The 26,103-nt window shown below is 38.2% G+C and overlaps 1 protein-coding gene and 1 pseudogene across 2 annotated transcripts in view; both read left to right on the top strand.

The window, feature by feature from the left end:
• The window catches only part of NELL1 (neural EGFL like 1), an 812,163-nt gene that overhangs the window by 143,327 nt on the left and 642,733 nt on the right, over positions 1-26,103 (top strand). For both annotated transcript variants that reach the window (XM_041729681.1, XM_041729680.1), the window contains exon 5: positions 13,751-13,847. In XM_041729681.1, coding sequence (XP_041585615.1) covers positions 13,751-13,847 — 97 coding nt within the window. The remainder of the gene's footprint in view (positions 1-13,750; positions 13,848-26,103) is intronic.
• LOC121475982 lies at positions 20,568-20,996 on the top strand (annotated as a pseudogene).

The raw sequence follows: 26,103 nt of genomic DNA, 5'->3' as shown, positions 1-26,103 counted from the left end.
CTGACAGTGATGTGGAGTCAGGTGAAACAGCAGAAGTGGAGTAGAGGGCATAGTTGAGAAAAAGGACCAAGAATTGCCATCTTTTGAACAGATACTGCAGCCAGGCCCTGTGATGTTGTAAATATTTTGTTTCAATATCACCTAGGAGACCTCTATCACCTCTTTATTTGACCAGAGGTTAAATGATTGTGCCAAACTCGACTTGGTCAGAAGGATTAGAACAGGACATTGTGGCCCTGCAGTCTCATTGGTGGGGAGGGAAAGGTGGGGCTTAAGGAAGTAAGTAGCTTAGGGTTCTCTTCAGATCTCTGGTTTAATAAACAGCTATACATCTGGAATATTTATACTCAAATAGTAAGTTTTTTAGAAAGTATTCGTCAAGCCTGACCCCACCTTGAACCAGTATGACCAGATTTCTACAGCTGAGGCTCTTTTTGGCTCTTCCAAATGGCACGATTTCCTCCTCTTTTGCTTAGGTGCCCCAAATCCCTCTGGTTCAGAGGCAGGCTTTGGGTCTGCATGGGGTCAGAACCCAATATAGAGGTAGGGTTAGGGCCCAGGAGTGTGGAGGGTACTGTTCGTCTGCAGTGTGGTGACCTGGGCCAATAATTGAGTTGAGGGTGAAGGTCAGGGTGAGGCTCAGTTCTTGGTTGGTGTTCTGGGGTCCCCTGAACTTGGGGCTTGGCTCAAGTAGTCCCTCAGATTTCTCCAGCTCTGGCTCTTTGCCACTCTTCTGAATGGTATCATTACAGCTGTGTTGCTTGTGGAGTCTTCTGGTATCCTCCAGGTGTCCCAATACCCTTGGGGTTTGGAGCCAGGCTTTGTGGAATGGTTGGGTAGAACCCAATCTAGCATTAGGGTCAGGGTCAAGGAGCATGCAGGGTCCTATCTGCTGGCCGTGTGGAGACAGTTTGGAGGGCTGAGTTAAAGGCAAGGGTTAGGGTGAGGCTCAAAGTCATGGTTAGTGTTCATGGGGCCTCTGAACTTGGGGCTTGGTTCAAATTTCTCCAGCTCAGGCTCTTTGTGGCTCTTCCAAATGGCAAGATTTCCACCTTTCTTGCTTGCCAAGTCTTTTGGTGTCCTTCAGGTGTCCCAGGTTCCTTCAGGTTCAGACCTAGGCTTTGTGGCTGAATCTAAGGTTAGGGTTAGGGCCCAGGAGCTTGGAGGGTCTTAAAGGCTTGCAGTGTGGAGACATCCCCGGAGGGCTGAGTTGAGGATAAGGGTTAGGGTGAGTCTCAATCTCTGGATTGTTGTTCAGGGGAGCTCTGAGGTTGTGGTTTGGTTCAGGTGTCCCTTGGATTTGGTCCCTGAGCCTCCAGCTCAGGCTCTTTCTCCTCCTCCAAATGGCATGATTTACTCCTGTGTTGCTTGCCTAGGATTCTGGTATCCCTTATGTGCCCTAAATCCCCCGTTGTTTGAAGCTAGGCTTTGGAGCAGGGTTGGGCTAGAACCTAAACTAGGGTTAGGTCCCAGGAGTGTGGAGACCTGGCCAGAGTATTGGGTTGAGGGTGAGAGTTAAGGTGAGGCTCAGGCTGAAGGTTAGTGTTCAGGGGTCGCTAAACTTGAGGCCTGGCTGAAGTGGGCCCTCTAATTTCTGTAGATCAGGTTCTTTGCTGCTTTTGCACAATTTCCTCCTATATTGCTGGCCGAATCTTCTGGTGTCCCTCGTGTGTCCCAAATCTCTCTGGGTTTAAAGCCAGGCTTTAGGGCTGGGTCAGGTCACAATCTGATCTTAGGTTAGGGAGTTTGCAGCATCTTATGTGCTGGCAGTGTGGAGACCTGCCCCAAGGACTGAGTTTAGGGTGTGGATTAGGGTGAGAGGTTCAGGTTCACGGTTGGTATTCATGGGGCCCCTGAATGTGGGATTTGGCTTAGGTGGCCCCTCAGATTTCTTGAGCTCAGATTCTTTGTTGCTCTTCCAAATGGCACTATTTCTTCCCATGTTGCCGCCTAAGTCTTCTGGTGTTGCTCAGGGTGTCTTAAGTGTAAACATTTGTAAGTCCCATATCTAGTATGAGTTAAATGTCCAGAATAAAGAACTTCTACAACTGTATAACAAACTCTGTTCAAAAATGGGCAAATTGTTTGGACATTCATCTTCTGAGAAATGTCTAAATAGAATGTGTGAAGATCCTCAACATTCTTTAAGGAAATGCAAATCTGAATTACAAATACCACTTCATTCCATCAGGGTGACTATGATTTAAAAAGGAAAATAACTGTTGGTGAGAATGTGGAGAAGTTAATGTACCCTTGTACATTGCTGGTGGGAATTTAAATGACATAGCTGCTATGGAGAGGTTTAGTCATTTGTCAAAAAACAAATGACCCAGCAATTCTACTCACAGGTATATACTCAGAGGAATAAAAGACAGAGTCTTGGACAGATTGTTGCCTACCAGTGTTCATTGTGGCAATTTTCACAACAGTCAAAAGGCAGAAGCAACTAATGCCTATTAACATATGAATGGATAAACAAAATTTAGCACATAAATGCAGTGGAATGTTATTAGCTGTGGAAAGGAATGTGGTCCTGGTGCATGCCACAACATGGATGAGCTTGAAAATGTTTTACTTAGTAAAATAGACACAAATGAACAAATATTCTGTGATTCTACTTGTATGAAATATGTATAGTAATCAAATTCATAAAGACAAATTGATTAGAGGTTAATGGACTAAGGGCTAAAAGAATATGGAGTCATTGTTTAATGTTTGCAGGGTTTCTGGTGTGATGAGAAAGTTTTGAAAATGGTGGTGGAGGTACAACATCGCGAATGTAATTAATGCCGCTGAATTACACACATTTAAATGGTTTAAGTGGCAAATTTTATGTTAACGACTTTACCAAAACTTAGTAATATACCCACCCAAACCATTGAAGGAGGTCTTTTAAACAGATAAATTGTACGTGAATTCTATTTCAGAACTTAAAAAGGAAATGCAAAATATCAAAATCCAAATCTGCATACTGAGTGGGCTTATCCTAAATCTGGGAAAATTGACCAGTAAAGTCAGTGCTGTGGTAGATCCTGGTAAAATTATTAAATTTTAAATAAAACTACTGTCATGACTTCAAGACAAAAAGACCTTATCACTTACAAAGAAGAAATTCAGATTGGCATCAGACGTTTTGACAGCAACACAGAAGGCAAGACAAAAAGATACATTTTCAATAAAACTCGAGGAAAGATAGTACGAGAAAGTCTTCTCACTTTGACAGCTGAATTCAGTGTTGGTGTTTTATGTGGTCATGTAAGTGCTAGGAAGGTGTCTCAGACCAAGGGACCAGAAAGAGTGCAAGAAACTTCCAGGACCTGTGAATAGGTCAGTAGTGCTGTAGTCTTTGTAAAGTCAAGTGGAGACTCTTAAAGCCTTAGATTTAATCAAGTAATTCATTTATTTATTCACTTAATTGATATTTCTTGAGTATTAGCAATGCTCAGTGATGTGTTACTGAGAGTTGTGAGTCAGATCTATATGAAAAGGTGAGGGGGAGATTAGGGAGACTAGGGAATGCACATACAAATTCCCATTTATGCATGGAAATGTAGCATGGCATTTACTTGAATAATGTAATTCTAAACATCCCCTTTCAATTCAAAATTTGCATTTCGACTTTTCCATTCCATTAGAAGTGCAGGTGGACAGTTCTTCCACTTAAAAGGCAGAGGGAGCCAAGCCAATATATCCATTGGGTAATCACATAACAGTGGAGAGATGACTGTGTCCAGCATCTGATGAGACTGACACAAGTGCAAAAATAAATGAAAACCACTTAAGTGTGTATTCTGTGTCTGGCACTGGTCTGGGTACTGGGGAAATACCACAGCAAGCAAGAGCTGGTTTTGGCTTTCAAGTTGCCCACACATCCATAAATTTGATGACATTATAGGGTGTAAGCAAGGGTAGGCACCATGATGGGGTGAGATGCTCACAAGTTTTATTATCATATGTCCTGGTAAGCAGGCATCCAAAGACTTCTGTTCTTCATTTGAATGTAGGATTTTGATTTTCAGTGTATCTTCCTATAGGTTTTCATGCTAGCTAAAACATTTAAGTTGTAAGTAACAGAAATCAACTTGAATAATTATAGGCAGGGTTATAAAAAGATGACCAGATTCTCTCATGGACTGAATGTAAGGAAGGGGATGTAGCTGGATTACTGGGAGGAGCTGGAAAACCAAATTCGGGTGGTTTAACACCTTTTTACTGAACCATTTCACATCAGTATTGGGCAACAATATTCAAAGCAAGTACTTCACAGTATCTTGTTGAGCCAAAAAAAAAAAAAAAAAAAATCGAGCAGGTGTCATTCTCTTAATGTAAAATGTGAGGAAATAATCTCAGGCAGATGAAGTCCTTTTTGCCCTAAGGCCACATCCCACCTGTAGTGGTTAAACCTAGAATTTAGAGTAGAAGCCCTCTGATTCTTGGACATTTTCTTTTCCCATTTGTCATCTTTAAAACATACTTTTTTTTTTTTTTTACTAGTATGCCAAAATTTCCCCTTAGGGATTCCCTCACCTTTTAAAATTTTTTGTCATTCATTTTGACTTTGGAATTAGACTCACCTGCATGTCCTTGTTGATAGGCTTCTTTGAGACCTCTCTGAAAACTGGCTTGAATTTACACTGTATGACCTGAACATGAAGGGGCCTCTAGGAAAGGGGATAATTAAAGGGATGAGTGGGAGATCTCTGTTGTTTCAGTGATTTTCTTATTATCTTCCATGAAATGCCTTCTCAGAAATAGGCCATTAATAGTTGAAATGATGAGACACAGTTTGAAAGGGATTTGAAACTCCATCACATACTTTCTGAGCTTGGGGTTGTAGCCTCATTGTTTTCCAAACTCCAATTTTTCCTCCACAATGAACAATAACTTTTTGATTAAACAGCTGGAAGTTACTATTGAATGGCTCACATTTAATAACAAAAGTCTTCCTTCAGAACAGGAAATTTTATCTAAATTGCTTTGCTCTTCTTTGGTGATTGTGAACTTCTGGAGTCTGAGAGGACTGATAGCATGAAAAAAATAAAAATTTTTCTCAAGACGGTGATGATTACTTTTTAAAAGAGCCCCAAACTAAACGAATAATTCAGTGTGTTTGCTGCAAAGCAGAAGGCACATAAGTTGTCCCCTCTGTAAACATTATTAAAAAAACAATCAAGTTTGTATTGACACATTTATATTGGGAAGACTATAGACAGCTGCTGAGAGGAGAAATATATGAAAGTACCACTTAGGCAAGGATCTTCATTAGTTTTGTTCTGAAGAGGAGCAGCTATCATTATTCAGTTATTCAGTGCTCTGTGCCAAGCAGGGTGCTAAATGCTCTATAAGTACCCCAACATCCATCCTCCTTGCCCTCCTGCTGGCAACTGAAATCAACAAGGAGAAGGGAGAGAACCTATCAGTGTGTTTTGGCACAAAATGAGGCAAAGAGTGTATCTGGAGGGGGTAAATGGAGCTATCCGGCTCACCTTAATTTATATTCATAACATTTGCCACTATTTGAAGTTATAATGTTATTTGTTGTTCACCTACACTATAATGTGGGCTTCAGGAGATCAGGGATATAATCTTGTCAAAATTTGAGTGCCTGTCTGTATATTCTCTATCCATCCATCATCTATGCAATTATTAATGGGGCATGATCAGGAGAACTTTATTTATAGGTGCCCCCAAAAGATGGGATGCTGAAGGAGTTTGTACTGCATACTTGTTTGTGTTTTTAATTATCTTGAAAAACCTCTAGAAACAGACCCATGGAGGAGCTCCTTGACTTTACTGCTTGAGGGAACACAGTATCAAATAAGGCCTCCATCAGAGATTATTTTCTATGGTGAGGCCAGGCCAGTACCTAGAAGTCTGATTTTATTAGGAGCCTAGGAATCTGTGTCTTTGAAAAGCTTACGAGCCTATAAATGTCTACCCCAGTTTGGGAGGGGCCTAAGGACCTTATTGGTGCTTTCCAAGGTTCTGAAAAAGTTAAAAGATCAAAGAATACAGATCCCTGTCTGCCTGAATCCTGGGAATGCTAATGTTACGGGTTGGGGTTGGTCTGTGATTGTATCAAGACTTCATGGAGGTAGAAAAATAATACCCTTGTCCCTTAACGTAGCTGCTAGACCCTGATATATTTCACATGGATTGTTTGGAAACGGTCAATCACGAAGCCTTTGGGGAGACCTCTATTTGCTCTGTGAAGCTTTAAAATGTTACACGAGGATGTCACACACACTGTATGCAAGACAGATGGCTTTTGGGTGTTTAGATATTAATATAACAAGTAGCAGATGGACGTTGGATCAGAACACCTTCAATGTCCTTTTTGACCCTGAGAGTCCTGGTTACCATTGTGTGCTTTATATGAACAGCAGGCTTTTGATTTAACATAACATTTAAATTTCCATCTAGCTGAATAATAAGATGAAGTTAGACTAAATTATCACCCACTCTATAGTATCAGCAAATATTTTGGAGGCAGCTAGCTTAGGGTATAATTGAATGCTATAAGCAGTGTGTTTTGTCTTAACTCCTGGGAAACCTGAGACCAATGACTATGGCTTCAGTGTGCCATCAGTGGCAACACATAGGGAGTGATTTAGGAGGCTCTTACTCCCCTTTCCTTTCAAGTTGCTGCCCCTGTGCTCTTAATGAAATTGGAAAGCTGACATTGGGTACTGTTCTCTAAGCAGTTGAGACAAGTGGCTTAGATGAGGTTTTTTATTTTTATTTTTTTCTGAAAATGTTTTAAAGTGTCTTTTAGATTCTGTGAAGATAAGAGCATTGATCTTCCCTAATAACACTAACTTTTAAAAGTATTTATATTATACAGCATCGTTTTATTTAGATTATTTGTTTATGGTCATTGAAAACCTGTGCAATAGGTACTATTTATTAAAAGTTTGAAGAAACAGAGGGCATAGGGTTTAGTAACTTGGCCCAGGTCACAAAAGCATAAATAGCTGAGGTAAGACACCAATAGAGGTTTACTGACTCTAGTCCAATGATCTTTCTGTATTTTATTTTATTTGACCTGTCGTTGAATATTTGACTTTGTAAGAGCAGAATCAGTAGATGATTATTCGGTAGAAACTCATACCTGGTTTTGAATTTAGGCTTCGTTATTTATTGAATGATATTAGACAGGTCATTTAACCTCTGAACATCTGTCAATTGAGTATAGCAGTGCCTGACTTTTAGGGTTATTTCAAGGATTATAAAGTATGTAAAGTTCTGGCATTTAGTAGGTACTTAAGGCAGCTCTTCTGACTTTTGAGGCAGTGTCTGAATTTGCGTTTACTGTCCTTGCCAACTAAGCATCCTCCAGCACTGCTGGGACGCCCTTCAGAGACTGGAAGTTCATTGCCTCCCAAGGCTGTTACTTCCCTCTGTGTTTTCTGATTGTTAGAAAGTTTTTCCTATCTTGAACCAAAAGTGCCTCCTTGTAGCTTATACTTGTTGGTATGTATTTTACTTCTTTTAGCTACATAGGGTGAGTCTAATCCCTTTTCTACATGACAGTTCTCCAAATATTTGAAGACTTTATCATGCTCTTAATCTTTACTTCTTTAGATTCAATATGCTTTGTTCCTTCAGCCATTCATCATTTGATTTGGTTCACAAGGCATTCACAATCTTCCTAGGTTTTCTTTCTAAAGTGTGTCTGTTCAGCATCTGAGAAGTTTCTACAAGTAAATGTGATTATCTCCGGACAGATGGCCTCAGATTAGAATAATTATCATATGGTACAGTTTAAGAACACAACATCATTTTTGACAGCCTTATGTTAGCTCACTGTTGACCAAAATGGCTAAATATTTTTCAGTATGTATTCCTGTTAAGTATTAGATCTCAGATTCTAAGAAGCAGTCTCCTAAGCACAGAATCTTTCGTTTTTCCATGTTAAATTTTATCCTGTTTGGTCCTGATTCCTTCCTATTAATAATTTAACCCTGATGGTATTATCCTAAGTCTGCTGTGACTGAAACAATCACACCAACTTCACATTTTCCCAAAAACTCAAGCACATCTGGTATTACACTGCCCAACAGAGCCAGTTGTCTGACCCTGATCCATAGTCGGCATCATCTTGGGATGACATCTGAATCATGAACTTTTTGGCAGCGAGTAAGAGTTGGTAAGAAATGGAGAGAGAGATTAGGGGGATAAAATATGGTTAAAAAAGGAACATACCTTGGTATAGAAATCTAGATGAGGAAATATAAAAGAGATAGTAAAATTTAGTTAGTAGGTAACAAAGGTATGACTTTTTTTAAAAAAATTCAAGTATAATTAACATACAATATTGGTTTTGGGTGTATAATATAATTAATTATGTACATTACCTAGTGCTCATCATAAGTGTTCTTAATTCTCTTCACCTATTTCACTCATCCCCCCACCCATCTCCTCACCCATCTCCTCTTGGGCAACCACCACATCTCTGTATTTAGGAGGTTTTTTTTGTTGTTGTTGTTCATTTGTTTCTTCTATACATGAGTGAAATCATATGGTATGTCTGCCTCTGACTTCCTTTGCTTAATGTTGTATTTAGATTCATCCATGTTGCTGGCTATGTCGTGTATGTGTGTGTGTGTGTGTGTGTCCATGGATAAACACTTGGGTTGCATCTATACTTTGGCTACTGTTAATAAAGGTACACTAAACACAGGGGTGTGTGTCTTTTTTAATTGTTTTCAAATTTGGGGGCTAAATTACTAGATCATGTGGTTTCTGTTTCCCACAATGCTAACGCTATCTTGCAGTCCCAGCAACAGTGCATGAGGGTTCCTTTTTCCCCACATCCTTGGCAACACTTACTATTTCTTTTTGACATTAGCCATTCTGACAGGTGTGAGGTGATCTCATTGTGGTTTTGATTCACATTTCCCTGATCACGAGTGACGTTGAGCATCTTTTCATGTGTCTGTTGGCCATCTGTTTTGAAAAAATGTCTATCCATATCTGCTGCCCATTTTTTTTTTAATTTTTTTATTTTATTTATGATAGTCACAGAGAGAGAGAGAGAGAGAGAGAGAGAGAGGCAGAGAGAGAGAGGCAGAGACACAGGCAGAGGGAGAAGCAGGCTCCATGCACCGGGAGCCCGATGTGGGATTCGATCCCGGGTCTCCAGGATCGCGCCCTGGGCCAAAGACAGGCACCAAACCGCTGCGCCACCCAGGGATCCCTGCTGCCCATTTTTAATTGCATTATTGTTTGGGTTTTGGGCTGTCAAAGTTCTTCATGTATTTTAGATATTAAGATTTGATTTTGATGAGTATTTTTTAAGCAGATGAAGCTGGTCACCTGAGGACTTGATGGTCTCTAGGAAGACCTCCTCTCTCTCGAGAGAACCTCTTCTCTGGCAAAGTCTCTCCAGAAGTATGTGCTAATCTCATTTGAACACTGCTGCTCTTGCATTTACTGTGACAAAGGTATCTCCTTCCAGATTTCAACTTCGCTGCCTCTTCTTTGTTGGCATTTGTACTTACTTTGCAGCCAGCTGGCAAGGAACAGTTTGGAAACCTGCTGAGCCATGCTACTGTCCTCCCTCCCGAGCTCTGTATGGATTTAGCTTGGAATTCAATTCGTACATGTTGGGGGCATGCTCTATTCATTCCTATAATCCATCTCCCTGACTAGTCTGTTTTCTCCTGCTTAAATGCCGGAGGTGCATTTTTTTAATTTAGACATTTGCCGTCAGCTGGTTTTGTTAAACAGATGGCTAGGAGGAGACTGTAGAGCTCCTCTTTGGGCATTCCTTTCCTGTTTTCCTGGTACTATGTGATGCGTATTCCACATTAGCAAATAATTAATAGCCAGGCAACCTCACACTACAAATTCAACAAGTAGCTCATCATTGTACACTGTTGGCAAACCCTCCTGTCATGGTAAGTTTGGAGGTCGTATTTTGTAGATTGCCATGAATGCTCAGCAGTTGTCAGGACCAAGAATACTGCTAATGATACCATAGATGCCTTGGTGGCTTATTTTATTCTTATTTATTTATTTACTTATTTATTTACTTATTTATTTTAGTGGAGATCAAGAACTTTGTCCTCATATTTGTCCTAAGATGCCAAGACTGGGAAGATTGTGTTATGATCTCCTTAACATAAGACCAAAGAGGGACTTAGCCTCCTGGGAAAGGCCATCATTACCATTCAGTGTGTGTGTGTGTGGGGGGGGGAGTACAGCATGAGAATTACCTTGTGTTCTGTATAGGGAACTTTCTCCGAGGAACACCGTGGTACTCACTAATGCCAGCTAACAGGCAGTGGAGGATGAGACTTTGTCTAGCAAGTGAAGGTCATTGCAACTTTCCTCTTGAGGGAGAATGTGAACATTTTTCTTCAATTCTAGGCAGCGCCCAGGATAAACCTCTTCATTTAGCATGTCATTTGGGCTTTATATTGTCTTATTGAACAGCAGCATAATACATGTTGATCCATATGGTTTGCATTGGAAATTCATTCTTCTATATAATCGGGAAAGGTACTGTGGAGTCCCTTCAGAGGTCTTTCCTCATCCAGGTAAATAGAAATCCAATATTCTTTCATAAGTAGTGTTGTTGAACCACTGCATTGCTTTGTGTTGAGCTCTGAGGACTTTATCTGCTAACAGGAAATCGAGTTCTTCATAGAATATTGACTGGTCTTTTAAGCAGATGAGACACTTGCTATGGAAGGCATTCTTAACCAAAGTCATGAATAAAGAGGGGTTGGTACCTTGTGAAGAAAATTACTGATGTGAGCCCTTGATTCAGTGAGTGACTTTCACAAGAAGTGTCAGTTACTCTTTGCATTGTTCATTCCTCTCAAGCAGTTTTTATGTTTGACTGGATGTTTAATTTTGCATGGTGTTGTATTATAAATGAGATACATGTTAAAATACCAATGCATACTAGTGGTGTGCAAAATTCCCAAAAATTCTCCCAATATAGCTTGATAGGTAGTGCTTCGTTTGAGTGCAAGGCCTAGAAACGTGACTAAGTGGGAATTGGGTTTTCGTTGGCCATAAAGAAGGGTAGATTTTAGATGGTTGTAGAATAAATACATTATTGGTATCAGATAGCTTATGGGAATGTCATAAATTTGGACTGATTATAATGCAATCAACTTAAGCCCTAAATAGTGTGCTTATCAAAAAGACTGTGCTTGATCTAATTAATTTTCAAGTTACTGTTTCACTTGTTTTTCTGCCTGGCTTTGCTTTTAGCTAGTTTGAATCTGAGACATCTCAGAACCCTGTGAGGAGCCCGATACGGGACCCCGGGATCATGAGCTGAGCCACACAGGCGTCCCTTTAACACTGTTTTTAAGTTCTCTTCATCTTGCTATGTCTGAATCCAGTTTGTTGGTTCTGTCTGCTGCATGGAATTCTCCAGTGAAGTCTGCCACTTGAAGTAAATGGGCAGGGCTGGAGGGGAAGGCAGCAGCCAGCAGACCTCCCCTGGCATCAGGAGGGGGTCCTCCTGATGGGGGCCGCATGACCCCAGAAATCAGCACACTCCTCTGACACAGACACACGGTCACTGCCCTGCTTTGGGCTGATGGTTGAGAAAGCAGACACCCGAGGGCCCACTATTTTAAGGCAGAAAGAACATTTATGCGTGGTGAGGTAAGACATGATAGAAAGTTGACCTTTTTTTTTCTTCTGGATCCTTCATGTACTTAATAAACATTGATTAACAACCTTCTGGCATGTTGAAAACCGAAAGAAAGCCTTGAAATGGAAAACTTTTCTCAGATGCAAATGTTTTAAAATGAAAGGTTCAGATAAATAGTTTGACAGTGTTTTCAATGCATTAGTAAAACAACCTCACAGAAAATTATGCTTCTGCTTCTTTTACCTAAATACAGCGATTTCTGTTTCGGGCCCCCTCTGAAATTTACCAACAGGGAACATAATTTTTGGATCGTTGTCTCCATAGTTCATAAATAACTTTGCATTCTGCTTTCCTCCAGTGAAAATTATTTTGTCTATACTTTCCCATATTTCATAACCTGGAATATTTGTCACTCTTAAGGATTGTAGTAAATTACAGCAAGCTGATCTACCACAATTTAGACATTTCACATTTGTCGTAAATTTGGCTTGTTTTAGTTTTTTTGTGAATATTAGAAAAAGCTCATCTTGAAATATATCGCAGCTTCGTGGGTTAAAGCAGTTTTGACAGATTGCTTCATCTAAAATTGTTGATTCTAACGTGTGAAAGATTCTAACGTGTGGAGAAAACATAGCCTGTCCTCTTAAGGGAGACTTAAATTCTCTTGGTTATGTTTTGAGCATCCATTTATAATGGAAAGATAATTAATACAGACAGACCAAATATATTTAGAGCTTTCTCCGTTGAGTACCTTGCATATATTGGTAGGAAACACCACTTTTCCAGTGGGGGAGAAGAGTCGATGGGCAGTGTGGTTAAGATACAAGGCTGCAGCGTGACTGCTCCCAGTGGCAACATCTACTGATTCACTGGCTGTGACATGACTGAATGGTTTCTCACTTTCTGCCTTTTGAGAGCCACTGGAGGAACAGGTCCCTCTCTGGCAGGCGGCAGTCAGCTCCCATCGTGCGTGGAGGCCTGATGATTTGTCAGGCTTTCGGAAGTACCTGGAGCTAACTCCTCCCATAGCTGTTCTGAGCAAGGGCTGAAGAGTGCAAGGACTGGACAGGCCATCAGGAGTAATGGAAGTTCCCTGATGGTCTGTATGGCACCCCACCCAGAATCTTCTGAGCATCTAAGGTCAGGTTCAATTCTCAGGCAAGCTCCTTCTTCCCCTTCCCAGCTTAGAAGGTGCTGAGAGGCCCTTGCCTAGGGGTGAGGTGAAGGCCTATGATGAACTGGTAGCTGGTCATTGCAGGGACTATTTCTAAACGGAGCATAAATCTCAGGATTTGTGACCAGGGCTTGGTAGGGCAGAGCAATTGAGACCGTTCCATTGTTCAGCAGTTTCTGTAGGTACCTTCAAAGATTCTAGGGCTGTTGCCTCCTTTGAATTAGTTATGTCTCCACCTATTTTGTGAAGATTTTTTTCATATATAGAACTTGCATTTTGCTGCATGAGGGCAGGATTTTGGATGTCTGGTTGATTGCTCTATCTCTTGTTGCCTCATGTGGAGCTTGGAGCATAAAAAGTGCTCAATAAACATTTGTTGATTGGATGATTTCAGTTATCTGATTTTGTGGACTAAGCATATCATGTGGGCAACCACTCACTGGTTGAGAGGAGTATAGCAGGTGACTGTAGAAATGAGTAGCAGCGTGATAAAGCCAGGGAGAAGTAGAGTGCAAAGGGGAGTGCACGGACTTTGCAGCCAGACGGATGGGGATTCTCATCCCAACTTCACTGCTCCTTGTCTTAACTCGGTTGACCAGCTTATGTTCTCGGAACCTCAGCTTTCTTACCTGTAATGTGGGTCAATCCACTTTACTCACGTAGTATGTTGTGAGGGTCATTGCTCAGAGAAGATACCTAAGACTATTATCTTCCTCCTCCTTTTGCTGCCAAATGGGTGAAAACAGAAAGCCAACAGAGGCCCAGTTACTGTGTCCACATGTTGTCAAGAAGTAGATCTCTACGTGCATATTACCTGAAATCTAAAACATGCCATTTACTGCCTCCATCTGTCTATACCAGCAGCTAATGCCATGAGTACTTCAAACAACATGCATACCCTTTTGTTATGCTTTGAGCCTCTTTATTAATCACTTTATTGATCTTTGTCCCTACAGAATTTACGAACGCGTAATAGACCCTCCTGAAACCAACCTTCCCCCAGGAAGCAACTTATGGCTTGGTCAACGCAACCAAAAGCATGGCTTTTTCAAAGTAAGCATTTCCTTCTATTTTTGCCAGGTGCTTTTCTATGTGCTTGACATAAATAAGTGTCACGGCGATTCTATGAAGTAGGTGCTTTGAAACTCGACAGAAGTCAAGTGACTTGTTCAAGGTCACACAGTTCACTCTCCTGCCAAGTTGGATGATGCGTAATGTAAATGATCCTTCTAATGTTTCTTACTGACCTATTTCTGAGAGATGTAGGGTAATTGGTTTCCATTCTCAGAATCTTGGGGTGGGTAGTCAACAGGTCTCAACTTCTGTGAGCTTTGGTTTTCTTATCTATAAAGAAGATAATACAATAACTGCATTGTTGTACTTGATAGAAACAGGACAACAGTGGTAAAATGAAGGAAAAAACCTCATGAAACTTTAAAAACTCTTGTTCTTCAGCAGATTGGCAGACTTTTGCTTCTGGCAGTATGGTAGAGGAGATATTTCAAAAAAGTTCTCCTGCTTTGAAATGCCTTGAAATACTGGATTAAACGGAACAAAAAAAATCTTTTAAGACCCATCATTGCACTTAAAGAAAATTATTGGAGACGAAATACGTGGAAAAAAGTAAAAACCAGAGGGATGTTTCCCAATACCAACAAATTAGAAACTTCAGTTTCTTTTCTGTTACTACAATTTGATTCAGATGTAATTGACCCATAATTATGTAACTTTAAGATGTGTGCTGTTGGATTTGATATACTTGTATTTTGCAAAATGATTATCAGCAGTGTTCAGTAACACCTCCTTTGCCTCACATAATTACCATTGGCTTTTTTTTTTGTCCTGAGACTATTTAAGATCTACTCTCTTTCAGATACATGATACAATATTATTCACTGTAATCACCACAGTGTACATTAGATTTCCAGAATTTACTTGTAATATAACTGAAAGTTGATATATTTTGACTAGCATCTCCCCAGGTCCCCTAACCTCTTGCAGTCAGCATTGCACTGCCTCTGAGTTGAGGTTTTCTAGATTCTACGTATATGTGATATTGTGCAGTATTTGTCTCTTAGTTCCCTTTGCACAACGCCCTCAGAGTCTATTCATGTTGGAAATGGCAGGATTTCTTTTTCCTTGTGGCTGAATATTATTCTATTGTATATATGTCACCACTTTTTTTTAGCCTTTCATCTATTGACATATACTTATTTTTTTATGTCTTGTCTGCTGAGAATAGTGTGGCAATAAGTATGGGGATGAAGATATCTGTTGGAGATAGTGATTCAGTTTTCTTTGCATATATACTCAGCTTAATCCACTCACATGTGGGATTGCTGGATTGTATGGTAGTTCTATTTTAAATTTTTTGCGGAACTTTCACAGTGGTTGTACCGATTTACATTTTCCCAGTGTACAAGGGTTCCTTGTTCTCCTCACTTGCTATTTTTTTCTTTCCGATGACAACCATTTTAAGAGAGATGAGGTGATATTTCATTGGTTTTGATCTGCATTTCCCTGATGACTAGTGATGTTGAGCAACTTTTCATGTACTTATTGACCATTGGTACGTCTGTGGAAAAAAACTATTGGGTTCTTCTACCCATTTTTTTAATAAGCTGTTTTGCTATTGTGTTGTAGGAATTTTAAAATACATTTTTGGATATTGACCTCTTACCAGATTACTGATTTGCAAATATTTTCTTCCATTCCATAGGGTGCCCTTTCATTTTGTTCATTGTTTCTTTTGCCGTGGAGAAGCTTTTTAGTTTGTAGATCTACTTACTAATTTTAGATTTTACCGCCTGTGTGTTTGGTGTCCAATCCAAAAAATGATTGCCAAGACCAATGCCAAGGTGCTTTCTCCGTTTTCTTCTGGGAGTTTTATGGTTTCAGTCTCTTGTTTAATTCTTTAACCTACTTCAAATTTTTGTGAGTGGTGATGTAGGAATCCAATTTCTTCTTGGTGTGGTTATCCAGTTTTCCCAACACCATTTATTGAAGAGACTATCCTTGTTGAATAGTCTTGACTCCTTTGTCAAATAGTACATGTATGTGCAGTGGTTTATTTTGGGGCTCGATCCTGTTCTCTTGGTCTTATAGATCTGTGTTTTGCCAGACTGCTTTGATTATTGTAGCTTTGTAGTATGCTGTTGGCCCCTGAACAAAAGGGATTTGAACTGCATGGGTCTATTTACACATGCATTTTTTTCCGATACAGTACTATAAATGTATTTTCTCTTTGGATTTTCTTAACATTTTCTTCCTAGCTTTAGTGTAAGACTAGAGTACATAATACTTATTTTATAAAATATGTATCATTTGACTGTGTATGTTAATGGTTAGGATTACATCAACAGGTTATTAGTAGTTAAGTTTTGGGGGAGTCTGAAGTTAGGTGTGCACTTTTGACTGCATGGAGGTTGGTGCTTCTAACTCCTACATCGTTAAAAGGTCTAATATACTTTGAAATCTGAAAGTGTGATGCCTTCAGGTTTGTTCTTCTCTTAGCATTACTTTGACTATTTAGGAGTCTTTTGTGGTTCCTATATAAACTTTAGTGTGTGTGTTCTTTTCTTGTTTGAAAAATGCCATTTAGGTTTTGATAGGGATTGCACTGAATCTATAAATGGGTTTGGGTAGTTGAACATTTTAATAGTATCCCTCCAATCCATGAATATGGGCTAGGTTTACATTTGTTTGTGTCTACTTCAATTTTTTTAATCAAAGTTTTGTAATTTTCATTGTACAGATTTTTCTCCTCCTTGGTTAAATCCTTAAGTATTTTATGGTTTTTGATGCTATTGTGAATGGAATTCTTTTATTTCTTTGTCAGATATTTCATTGTTAGCATATAGAAATGCAACTGAGGGCAGCCCGGGTGGCTCAGTGGTTTAGTGCCACCTTCAGCCCAGGATGTGATCCTGGAGATCCAGGATTGAGTCCCATGTTGGGCTCCCTGCATGGAGCCTGCTTTTCCCTCTGCCTGTGTCTCTGCCTCTCTCTCTCTCTCTCTCTCTCTCTCTCTCTCTGTCTCTCAGAGACATTTATTTATGAATAAATAAATAAATAAAATCTTTAAAAGAAAAAAAAGAAATGAAACTGACATTTGTATGTTGATTTTTGTATCCTGCAGCTTTACTATTAGTTTTCTAAGTTTTTTGGTGGAATAGTTGGGGTTTTCTATAGGTAAAGTTGTATCACCTGCAAAAAGAGTTTTACTTAGTTCTTTCTGATTTGCTTGCCTTTTATTTCTTATTGCTCTGATGAGGTCTCTTATTGTGTTGAATAAGAGTGATGAGAGTGGGGTGCCTTTGCTTTGTTTTTCAGCTTAGAGGTGTAAAACTTTTAACTTTTCACTCCTGAGTATGATGTTAGCTGCAGGCTTGTCATACATGGCTTTTATCATGTTGAGCTTATGTTCCTTTGCCCAATTTTTTGAGTCTTCTTATTGTGAAAGGAAGTTGTATTTTGTCAAATGCTTCTTCTGTTTATGAGATGATCCTATGGATTTATCTTTCATTCTGTTGGGATGTGTCTCATTTATCAATTTGCATATGTTGAACCATTTTAGCATTCCAGGGATAAATCTTACTTGATCATGATGTATGATTCTTTAATGTGCCCTTGAATTGAGCTTGCTAATATTTTAAATCTTACATCTACATTCATCAGGGTTATCGGCCTGTAGTTTTCTTGTAGTATTCTTATCTGATTTTGATATCAGGATAATGCTGGTCTCCTTAAATTAGTTGGGGATTTGGGGAAGATTTCCTCTTTTTTTTTTTTTTTGAAAAGTTTGAGAAAGATTGGTGTTAAATGTTTGGTAGAATTCACCAGTGAAGCCATTTGGTCCTGGGCTTTTCTTTTCCTTTAAAAAAAAATCAAAGCATAACTTAACATAGAACAAAATTCACTCTTTTACTTACGGTTTTGAGTTTCGGAAAATTGATATAGTTATGTAAACACATCATAGTAAAGATAAAAGGACCATTCCATAAATTTCATAAATTCCCCTGTAATGCTTCTGATTGATCTCATCTTCCATGTCCAGCAACTATTGATCTGTTGTCTGGCCCTATCGTTTTACCTTTCCCAGAATGTTCTATAAATGAAATCATGCATGTATGTTGAGATGCAACCTTTGGTGATTCATTTTTCTTATGGTACTCTAATTCTTTCCAAGGATGTACTAAAGTTTTTTATTCATCCCTCAATTCATGGACATTTAGGTTGTTTTGAGATTTGGGCATTTATGAATAAAGCCACTTAAAATGCTTGCTTACAGGTTTTTGTATGAACACAAATTTTCTTTCAGGTATGTAGAAGTGGGATTGCTGGACTGTATATGAAGTGTATAAGAAAATGCTGGTGTATTTTCCAAAGTGGCTGTCCTAGTTTGCAACTGCACAGCAATATATGAAGTCCCAGTTAGAGCCTTAAATTTCAGCAGTCTGTAGTGGAATGGGAGGAATGTCTTAGATATCATGAAACATTGGAAGATGGGGCAGAAAATTCTAAAACAAAACCACAACCTAGAAGACTACCAACTCAAGAGAAAGTTTAGAAAGAAGAGTCTACTACTTAGCCATGGGAAAGCAGTCCAATAGCTGGTCTTTCTCCACCTCAGTTTCTCATAGGAAAAAGTTGTTCCCTGGAAAGAATTTGAAATCATAGTCCTGACATCATGCAGCCTTGAAATTTGGGTTTATTTTGCCAATGAAGCTTAAAGAAACTATCTTAAAGTGGTCCTTGGTTGGGAACCATGGGATTCTGGATGAAGAAAATAAAATTATCTTTGGGCAAAAGTCTCATTCTGTGCAGACTTCACAGATTCCTACAGTTTCATGCAAATAGGATTTTACGTCGTATGAGTGAAAGTTGGAAGAAGCAACAATTGAATTAGCCCTCAAAGGGCTGCAGAAATAGGAATTATAGTATAGAGTTTTGAAAATCCCTATGTTTTAAAATGTTTAAAGAAACAAAGGAACACATCTGTGAGGACTGGAGAATATAAATATGAGGGAAGACCAAAGAGAACTTCCAGAAATAAATATAGTCATTGAAGTGAGAAAAAACCCTCAGTGAACCCGCTAAACAGTAGATTAGACACAGGTAGGAGAACATTTGTAGAATAGAAAATATTGTCAAAGTAATTATTCTAATTATAGTGTGAAGATCGAGGAAGATAGGAAAGAGATTAAGTTGTAGAGAAGAAACACAAATAGAGGAAAAGATTCTATAGATGTTTTTAGTGTGTGTGTATTCATATATATCTTTGAAAACTCCTGAAGGTAGTAGGAGATATTTTGGGTACTATTAGAAGTATGATGGCTAAGAATTTTCTAAAACTAATAAAAGAATATCAATTCTCACTATAGCAAGTATAATGTAGTCAAAGTATATATTAGCTATTGCTGTCTCTCAAGAAACTTAATTATTTTGTAAGCTTCTGAGATTTTTATTTAGGTCACAATTCTTCATGTTGATTGGTTGAGTTTTCTGGTCTGGCCTGGCTCTGCTGATATCTACTGGGCCCTCAGGTATGATGGTCATTTGGCAGGTGAGCAGGGGCCAGGATGGTTTAAGATGGCCTTGTCACATCTCCAGTAGTACGTTGGCTGTTGACTAGTGTACCTCAGTTCTCCTTCGTATGGTTTCTCATTCTCTAGTGGCCTAGAGGCTTCTCCACATGGCAGTCCTAAGATTCCAAGTGTAAGAAGAGAGCAAGCCCTAGAATATTAGTGCTTTTCAAGGTTCAGCTTCCCTTATCTTTTTTGCTAATATTTTATGGTCCAAAGCAAGTCATAATCAAGAGCCAAACTCATAGTCAAGGGGTAAAGAAAAAAATTCCACCTTTAAAGGACTATTCTGCTGTGTCACATTGCAAGGATATAGATGGAAAAAGGGGAAGAATTTTGGAACACTTTATTACCAAGTAAGATAAATGGCCACACTTAGATATATTACTGGAATAGCAGAACCCTAAAGACATGAAGAAGATACTGACAGTAACCCTTAAAAGGTAAATTTTCTACACAATAATATAGATTGAACAGTTGGATTTTAATCAGTAAAAGCAGAAGTTAGATGATGATAAAAAATGTTCCCAAAGTTTTCAGAGCAAATAACTATTTCAGAGAAAAATAACTCCCAAATGTAGTAGTATGTACCCAGCTTAATTATCATTTGAAAAAGAGCATGAAGTAAGAATTTATAGACAAAGCTTTCAATTTTATGACCAATAGATCCTCATTAAAGAAACTTTGCAGAAGACAGACATATAAAGTACAAGGGGACTTGATGAACAACTGGAGAGTATAAATGAACCTTAATCATAGCTTGATTAAATAATGCCCAATAATTTTGGGGGAAAAATAATAGACAAAATGGTGATGGGATTATCTGATTTAAAGTACCATAAGGACTTGTATTCTGAAAATGAATAGAGAAATTGGCTAACTTTAGACTAAGTTTGCATGTTAAAAATTTAACATCAAAATAGAAATACGACTTTCAGATTAAGTGTTTGAGATTTTTTTTTTTAAAGTTCTATCAACTCAAAATAAGGCCAGAAGAGAAAAAAAGTTAGGTAAAATTCCAGTTTGTAATATTTACTATCAAATTGAGTGATTTACACTTAATGGTTAAAAGTAGGAGTACTATATTGGATTGATAAAACTCAAATCCTGATGTATATTGTTTATATTGAGACAATTAAAAATAAATATGCATTCTTTTGTGGCCATTGCTGAGGCTCCAGTGGCCAAAATGAAGTGCGGTCCCTTAGTGACTTCTGACTGAAACGAGAACTATAAAAGGCATTTCAGTGCCCCTTCCCGCATTCCCAGGCAGGTTCTGTCTTCCTTCCTTCCTGAAGGGCTGAGACAGAAGTACACCGTGTGATCTGATGAGAGGATGAAATACAGGTTGTGTGAGGACAGTGCAAAGGTCAGCAAACTGGCAAAGCGGTCCAGGTATATAGGAAGAAATCTGTCCTCTACACTGAATGAGTAGAGCAAGAGAAGGCTGACGACACAACTGCCACGTGGTGGGCATTCCCCCTAGCAAGGTGGTTATCACTAGACTAAAACCGGACAAAGACCATCAGAAGGTCCTTGAGTGTAAAGACAAATCTTGTTAAGTAGGAAGGAAAAGAGCAAATATAAGGTAGAAAGAATTGAGAAGGTGCATGAATAAAGTAATCCTACATAGGCCTTTAATTTGTGAAAATGAAGAAGGATTCCTAGGGCAGCCCGGGTAGCTCAGTGGTTGAGCGCCTGCCTTCAGCCCAGGGCGTGATCCTGGAGTCCCGGGATCAAGTCCCACATTGGGCTCCCTGCATGGAGCCTGCTTCTCCCTCTGCCTGTGTCTGTGCCTCTGTCTCTCATGAATAAATAAATAAAATTTTAAAAAATGGGGAAAAAAAGGATTCCTAAGTGTTGATAATGTGGTGGCTAAAGAAACAGGCTAGACTAAAAAGGAAGCTATAGAATGCTCTGGCATTCACACTTCAAGGCCCCCAAATTTACCACATAATATACCATTTTAAAGATGCATACACCTGATATATAAAACCTAAAAATATACATTGCAGCATTACAGAATATTCTGGAAGGAGGGTCTTTTCACTATGGGGTATTAGGTCAGCTGAATATCCCTATGGGGAAATAGCTAATCTTGACCTCTCTTTCACACTACATGCAGAATCAATTCCAGGAGATTATATATCTGAATCTGAAAGGTAAACTAGTAAAACTTAAAAAGATAGGATAGGAAAATATCTTTATGTGACCTTGGTAGGAAAAATATTTCTTAACTGAGACGTAAAGTAATAACTACAAAGAAAAAGATTGATATATTAGAATATGTTAAAATTCACAACTTTTTTCTTTTTTCAAAATACATGAGAGTTAAAAGGGCATGCCCTTGAATAGAAGCTATTCAAAGTAGTTAAATACTATAAAGGCAAAAAAGGCAGAAATGAAATGAGTAAAATATCCAACTTAAGATGCCAGCAAATGGAAACCAGAATAATTATAAGAAAGTAAAAGGCATGAGAAAATGAGCGTATAAGAACAGAAATGAGAATAATGAGTAGGGTACAATAGACAAAATCAAGAAAGCATAATTTGGTCATTTGAAAAGACAAATTGAAGTTTGAGCAAGAAAAATGAAAGAAAAAATTACAAAAATAAAAATACTGTGGACATTAAAACAGCAATCACTAATTTTTGTAATGGAAAAATTAGGGAAAACTGGACAATTTCCAAAAAACATGAATTATTAAAATGGACTTTAAAAATGAAAAACTGTCTTAGAATCAATAACATATCCTAAAGGATTCATGACTCCAAATCTCCGTCAGTCAGCTTTCAGTACTCAGCAAATGGACTCGAGGCTTAATGGTTTGAAAGCCAAAGTATTTAGCTTTCAATTTTGAGCTTTGGCACTTTGGGCTGGGTGGAGCTGAAGGGTTCTTCTATTCTGAGAGGGTTCATTTATGTGTTTTTGGTCAGCTGCTGGTTTCTGGGGGCGAGCTGTCCTGGAATCGACGTAGCTGGGACGGCCCATCTCTGTTTCCTGTGATCTCTTATTTTTCTAGCAGTCTAGCCCAAGCTTGTTGACATGGTGGCTGTCAGGGTTTCCGGAGCTGGAGCAGAAATGTGCACAGTCTTTTGAAGCATAGGCTTGCAATTTGCACATTATTTTGCTGCATTGTATTGACCAAAGCAAGTTGTAGGCCAGATTCAAGGGTATGAGAAATATTTCCCATCTTTTTTATGGGAAATACTACAAATTCCTATTGCTCAGGGAAGCAGTCTAGTAAAGAGCAAAGGATTGTGACCAATTTTCACAATTTACCATGCCTCTCCACCGAATAACCGCTGGGTTCAGACTGTTTTATAGACTGTTCAGACTTCTCTAAGGAAGTGACTCCAATCTTCTATAAATTCTTATGGAGAAGAGAATAAATGAGAACACCATCCAATACCTTGATTTCCCAGCTGGACACGGGTTTTGTAAGAAGAGAATTGTTTTAAGCCAGTATATTTTTGAACACAGATTAAAAATTGTAAAGAGGCGGGCAAGTCAAATATAACTGTGTCTATCTGGACATATGAGACCAAGTTGGTTATTTCAACAATACAAGTCTATTTTTATCAGTAAATTAATAAATACACATTAAACAGAAAAATCTATGGTTAAATCAAGAGGCACAGAAAGTACTAGATAAATTCTTAGCAAAATAAGAATAGAGGGAAATTTGATTAAATTGAAAGTGTGCATAAACAAAAAATCATATTTATGGTTTAAATATTAAGAGAATTCCTGTTAAAATCTGGAATCCTACAAGAATCTGTATTACCGTAATTTATTTTCAACATGATACTATAGGTCTTTTTGGCAAAAAAAAAAAAAAAAAAAAACACCAAAAAAACAAAACCCAACCCTTAAGGAGTATTAAAAAGTTATTCACAAATTATATAATTGTCTACATAGAAAATAGGATTCCCAAGTTATTAGAATTACTAAGATTGTTCAGAAAGAGCGCTGGATATAAAAATCAAAGACAAAACCAGTTGGATGGCTGAAAACTATAGGAGCAACAAAAGTGCAGTAAAATAGAATATTTCCTTTATAAAATAAAGTTTAGTGATTAGGAACAAATCAAAATAGACTCAACAATTACGGAACAAATTAAAACCTTTATTAAAAATCATTCGAGAAGACCTAAATGAGGACATGTATACTATGTTTTTGGAGAAGACGGCTTAATAAGGTCACTTCTTCCCAAATTGATTTCTCGATTGAATGAACTTGTAATAAATTCCAACAGGATTTTATTTTCTGACAAAATATGCAAGCTGATTTGGAAGAGTAAAGACCAAGAATAATATTTTTGAAGATGTAAAAGGAATGACTTTTTCTTTCAGATATGAAGGCTTATTACATACGGTTTTAACGATCAGCAGAGTTTGTTATCTATGGAAGGTTTGGCCAATAAACCAAGAGAATAGCATGCAGAGGCCAGAAAAAGTCTTTATATGTAAAAACTTGGAAACTTGATACATGACTGAAGTGGCATTCCTGATTTATGAGGAAAAGATGTATTTGTCAATAAATGGTTAGAAAAATCATTGATTTAAATATTTCACGTATATACTGATTGATGTAGTTGATTTTTGTGTATAGGGTCAGGAAAAGCTTTAATATGTTTGGAAACCTTACACACAAATCAATTACAATTACAATTGAATTAAGTTCCTAAATGTGAACTTTGCAAGTTTCAGAAGACAACATGGGAACCATACGTTTATGATCTCAAGGTAGGAAAGAATTTAAGCAAAAACTATAAAGCTGTTAAAATAATACTAATTTAACATACAAAACAAGTTCAATATGTTTAACATTGATCGTGGCAACCAGATCAATTAGCAAAGAAGAATAACCATTAAAGAAATGCTGAAACCAGTAAGCTCATAACTAAGAAATCAGGCGAAAGATATAAAAAGGCAGTTTTCCAAAGTGGAAACATGTGAATAGCCAATGGATTTATTAAAAGGAATTAAATTTCAATTGTTATCTTGTAAATGCAAATGGAAACCATTATGCAATACCATTTCTTACCCATTAGCCTGGCAAAAGTAAAAATCTGATGATGCTAAGTGTGGGGGAGGTTAATCCACTGTGATGGAAACTTGAATTGGTAGAGCCACTAAGAGGGGAAATTGGGAGTTTTGTATAAAATTTAAGGTGCGTGTATCTCCGCACTGCAACCTCTGTACACACTGAAGGAACTTAGTCATGTACACAAGAAGATATGATGTACAATCATCATCACAGAAAATTAATTTCAAAAACTTGAGGGAAAAACATCTATCAATAGGATAATGTTTAAATAAATTGTAGGATCATAAATAAAGTTGCAGGAGAAAATTATGCTATGAAATAATTGAAAACTGCAGAATATTTCAGGGGCACCTGGGTGGCTCAGTTAAGTGTCTGACTCTTGGTTTTGGCTCATGATGATCTTGGGGTCCTGAGATGAAGCCCAGGGGGTCAGGTGCTCTGCTCAGCTGGGAGTCTGCTTCCCTTCCTCTCTCTCCCTCTGCTCCCGCCCCCCCATTCCTGCTCCCTTTCTAAAAGAAATCTTAAACATTTCAATATATTGCTTATTTATACATCCACATAGGTAAAAAGATAAATGCTTGGGAATAAGCACTAAATTCACAAGAATTTACTTCTGAGAGGAAGGAATGTGAATTAGGGATGGCACTTAGAAGGGTTTTCAACTATAGTGATATTTTAGTTTTAAGCTGGGTGGTGTATTTATAGGCGTTTGCTTTATTTTGCTTTCAATCCTTTTGTGATAAAGACTCAACATCATTTTCAGGGTGATAATTCATATATATATGTATTTATGATGTATGTTTATATATGCATATATACCCGTATATAAACATGTGGTTTTTCCATGTTTCCTTGTTTTCCATGTTTCTAAGAATCAAAAAAATTTGCTCAGATGTCTTAATTCTAAAATTACTCACATTTGATGCTCTTTCTTGGGTTGTAGCTAGTTACTTCTTAGTGAAGCCGCTTTTCTTGGGTGCCTTAGGTCATTCCCAACTCTAAAAAGACCTCAGAATCACATTGGAAGACTTTAAATTTCAAATTCCTGTGCTTACCTTGACTACTTGAGTCTGAACTGTAGAGTTCAATAATTAATATATTGTTAAAGGACTCCTACTGATTTTGATTTAGTTTGAAGGCTCAAGTATGAGTGCACTGACCTAGTGACACGTATTGATGGTCTAGATTAGAGTTTGACTTTGGTCTCTAGGAAGATCCCATGAAATGTAATATATGGTCAAAAATTAGCTTTTGTTTTAGTGACCTCTTAGATTAGTGGTTCTCCAACTTTGTAGTGCATTTGAGTCTCCTGAAGGGCTTGTTAAAAGATAGGTGAATGTTGGCAAAAAAGGCACAGTAGGCAGCTAGCTCCAAACTTTCTGTCTCTCCACAGAAACATCAAAAACAAGCAAGAACTGTCAGGACCAACTTTTATCAAAATTTAGGAAAATAGTCAAAGGTTTATTAGCAACTAAGTGAATTCTCAATCAAGAAAAAGGCAACATTAAAGTAGTAGGAAAGCTCTGTGGCATTTCTGCTTACCCTTGCCTCATACTGGTCTTAGCTCACTGGCATCTCAGTGATGTCCGTCCATGTTCTCAGTGTGGGGCAGTGGTCCTGGTTCTGGAGGGAACAGCAGAGCAAACCTGATGGTCAAATTATTTGATAGGTC

The sequence above is a fragment of the Vulpes lagopus genome, chromosome 15, assembly GCF_018345385.1.
Source record: "Vulpes lagopus strain Blue_001 chromosome 15, ASM1834538v1, whole genome shotgun sequence".
NCBI classification, from domain to species: domain Eukaryota; kingdom Metazoa; phylum Chordata; class Mammalia; order Carnivora; family Canidae; genus Vulpes; species Vulpes lagopus.
This window is presented reverse-complemented; position numbering and strand designations above follow the sequence as displayed.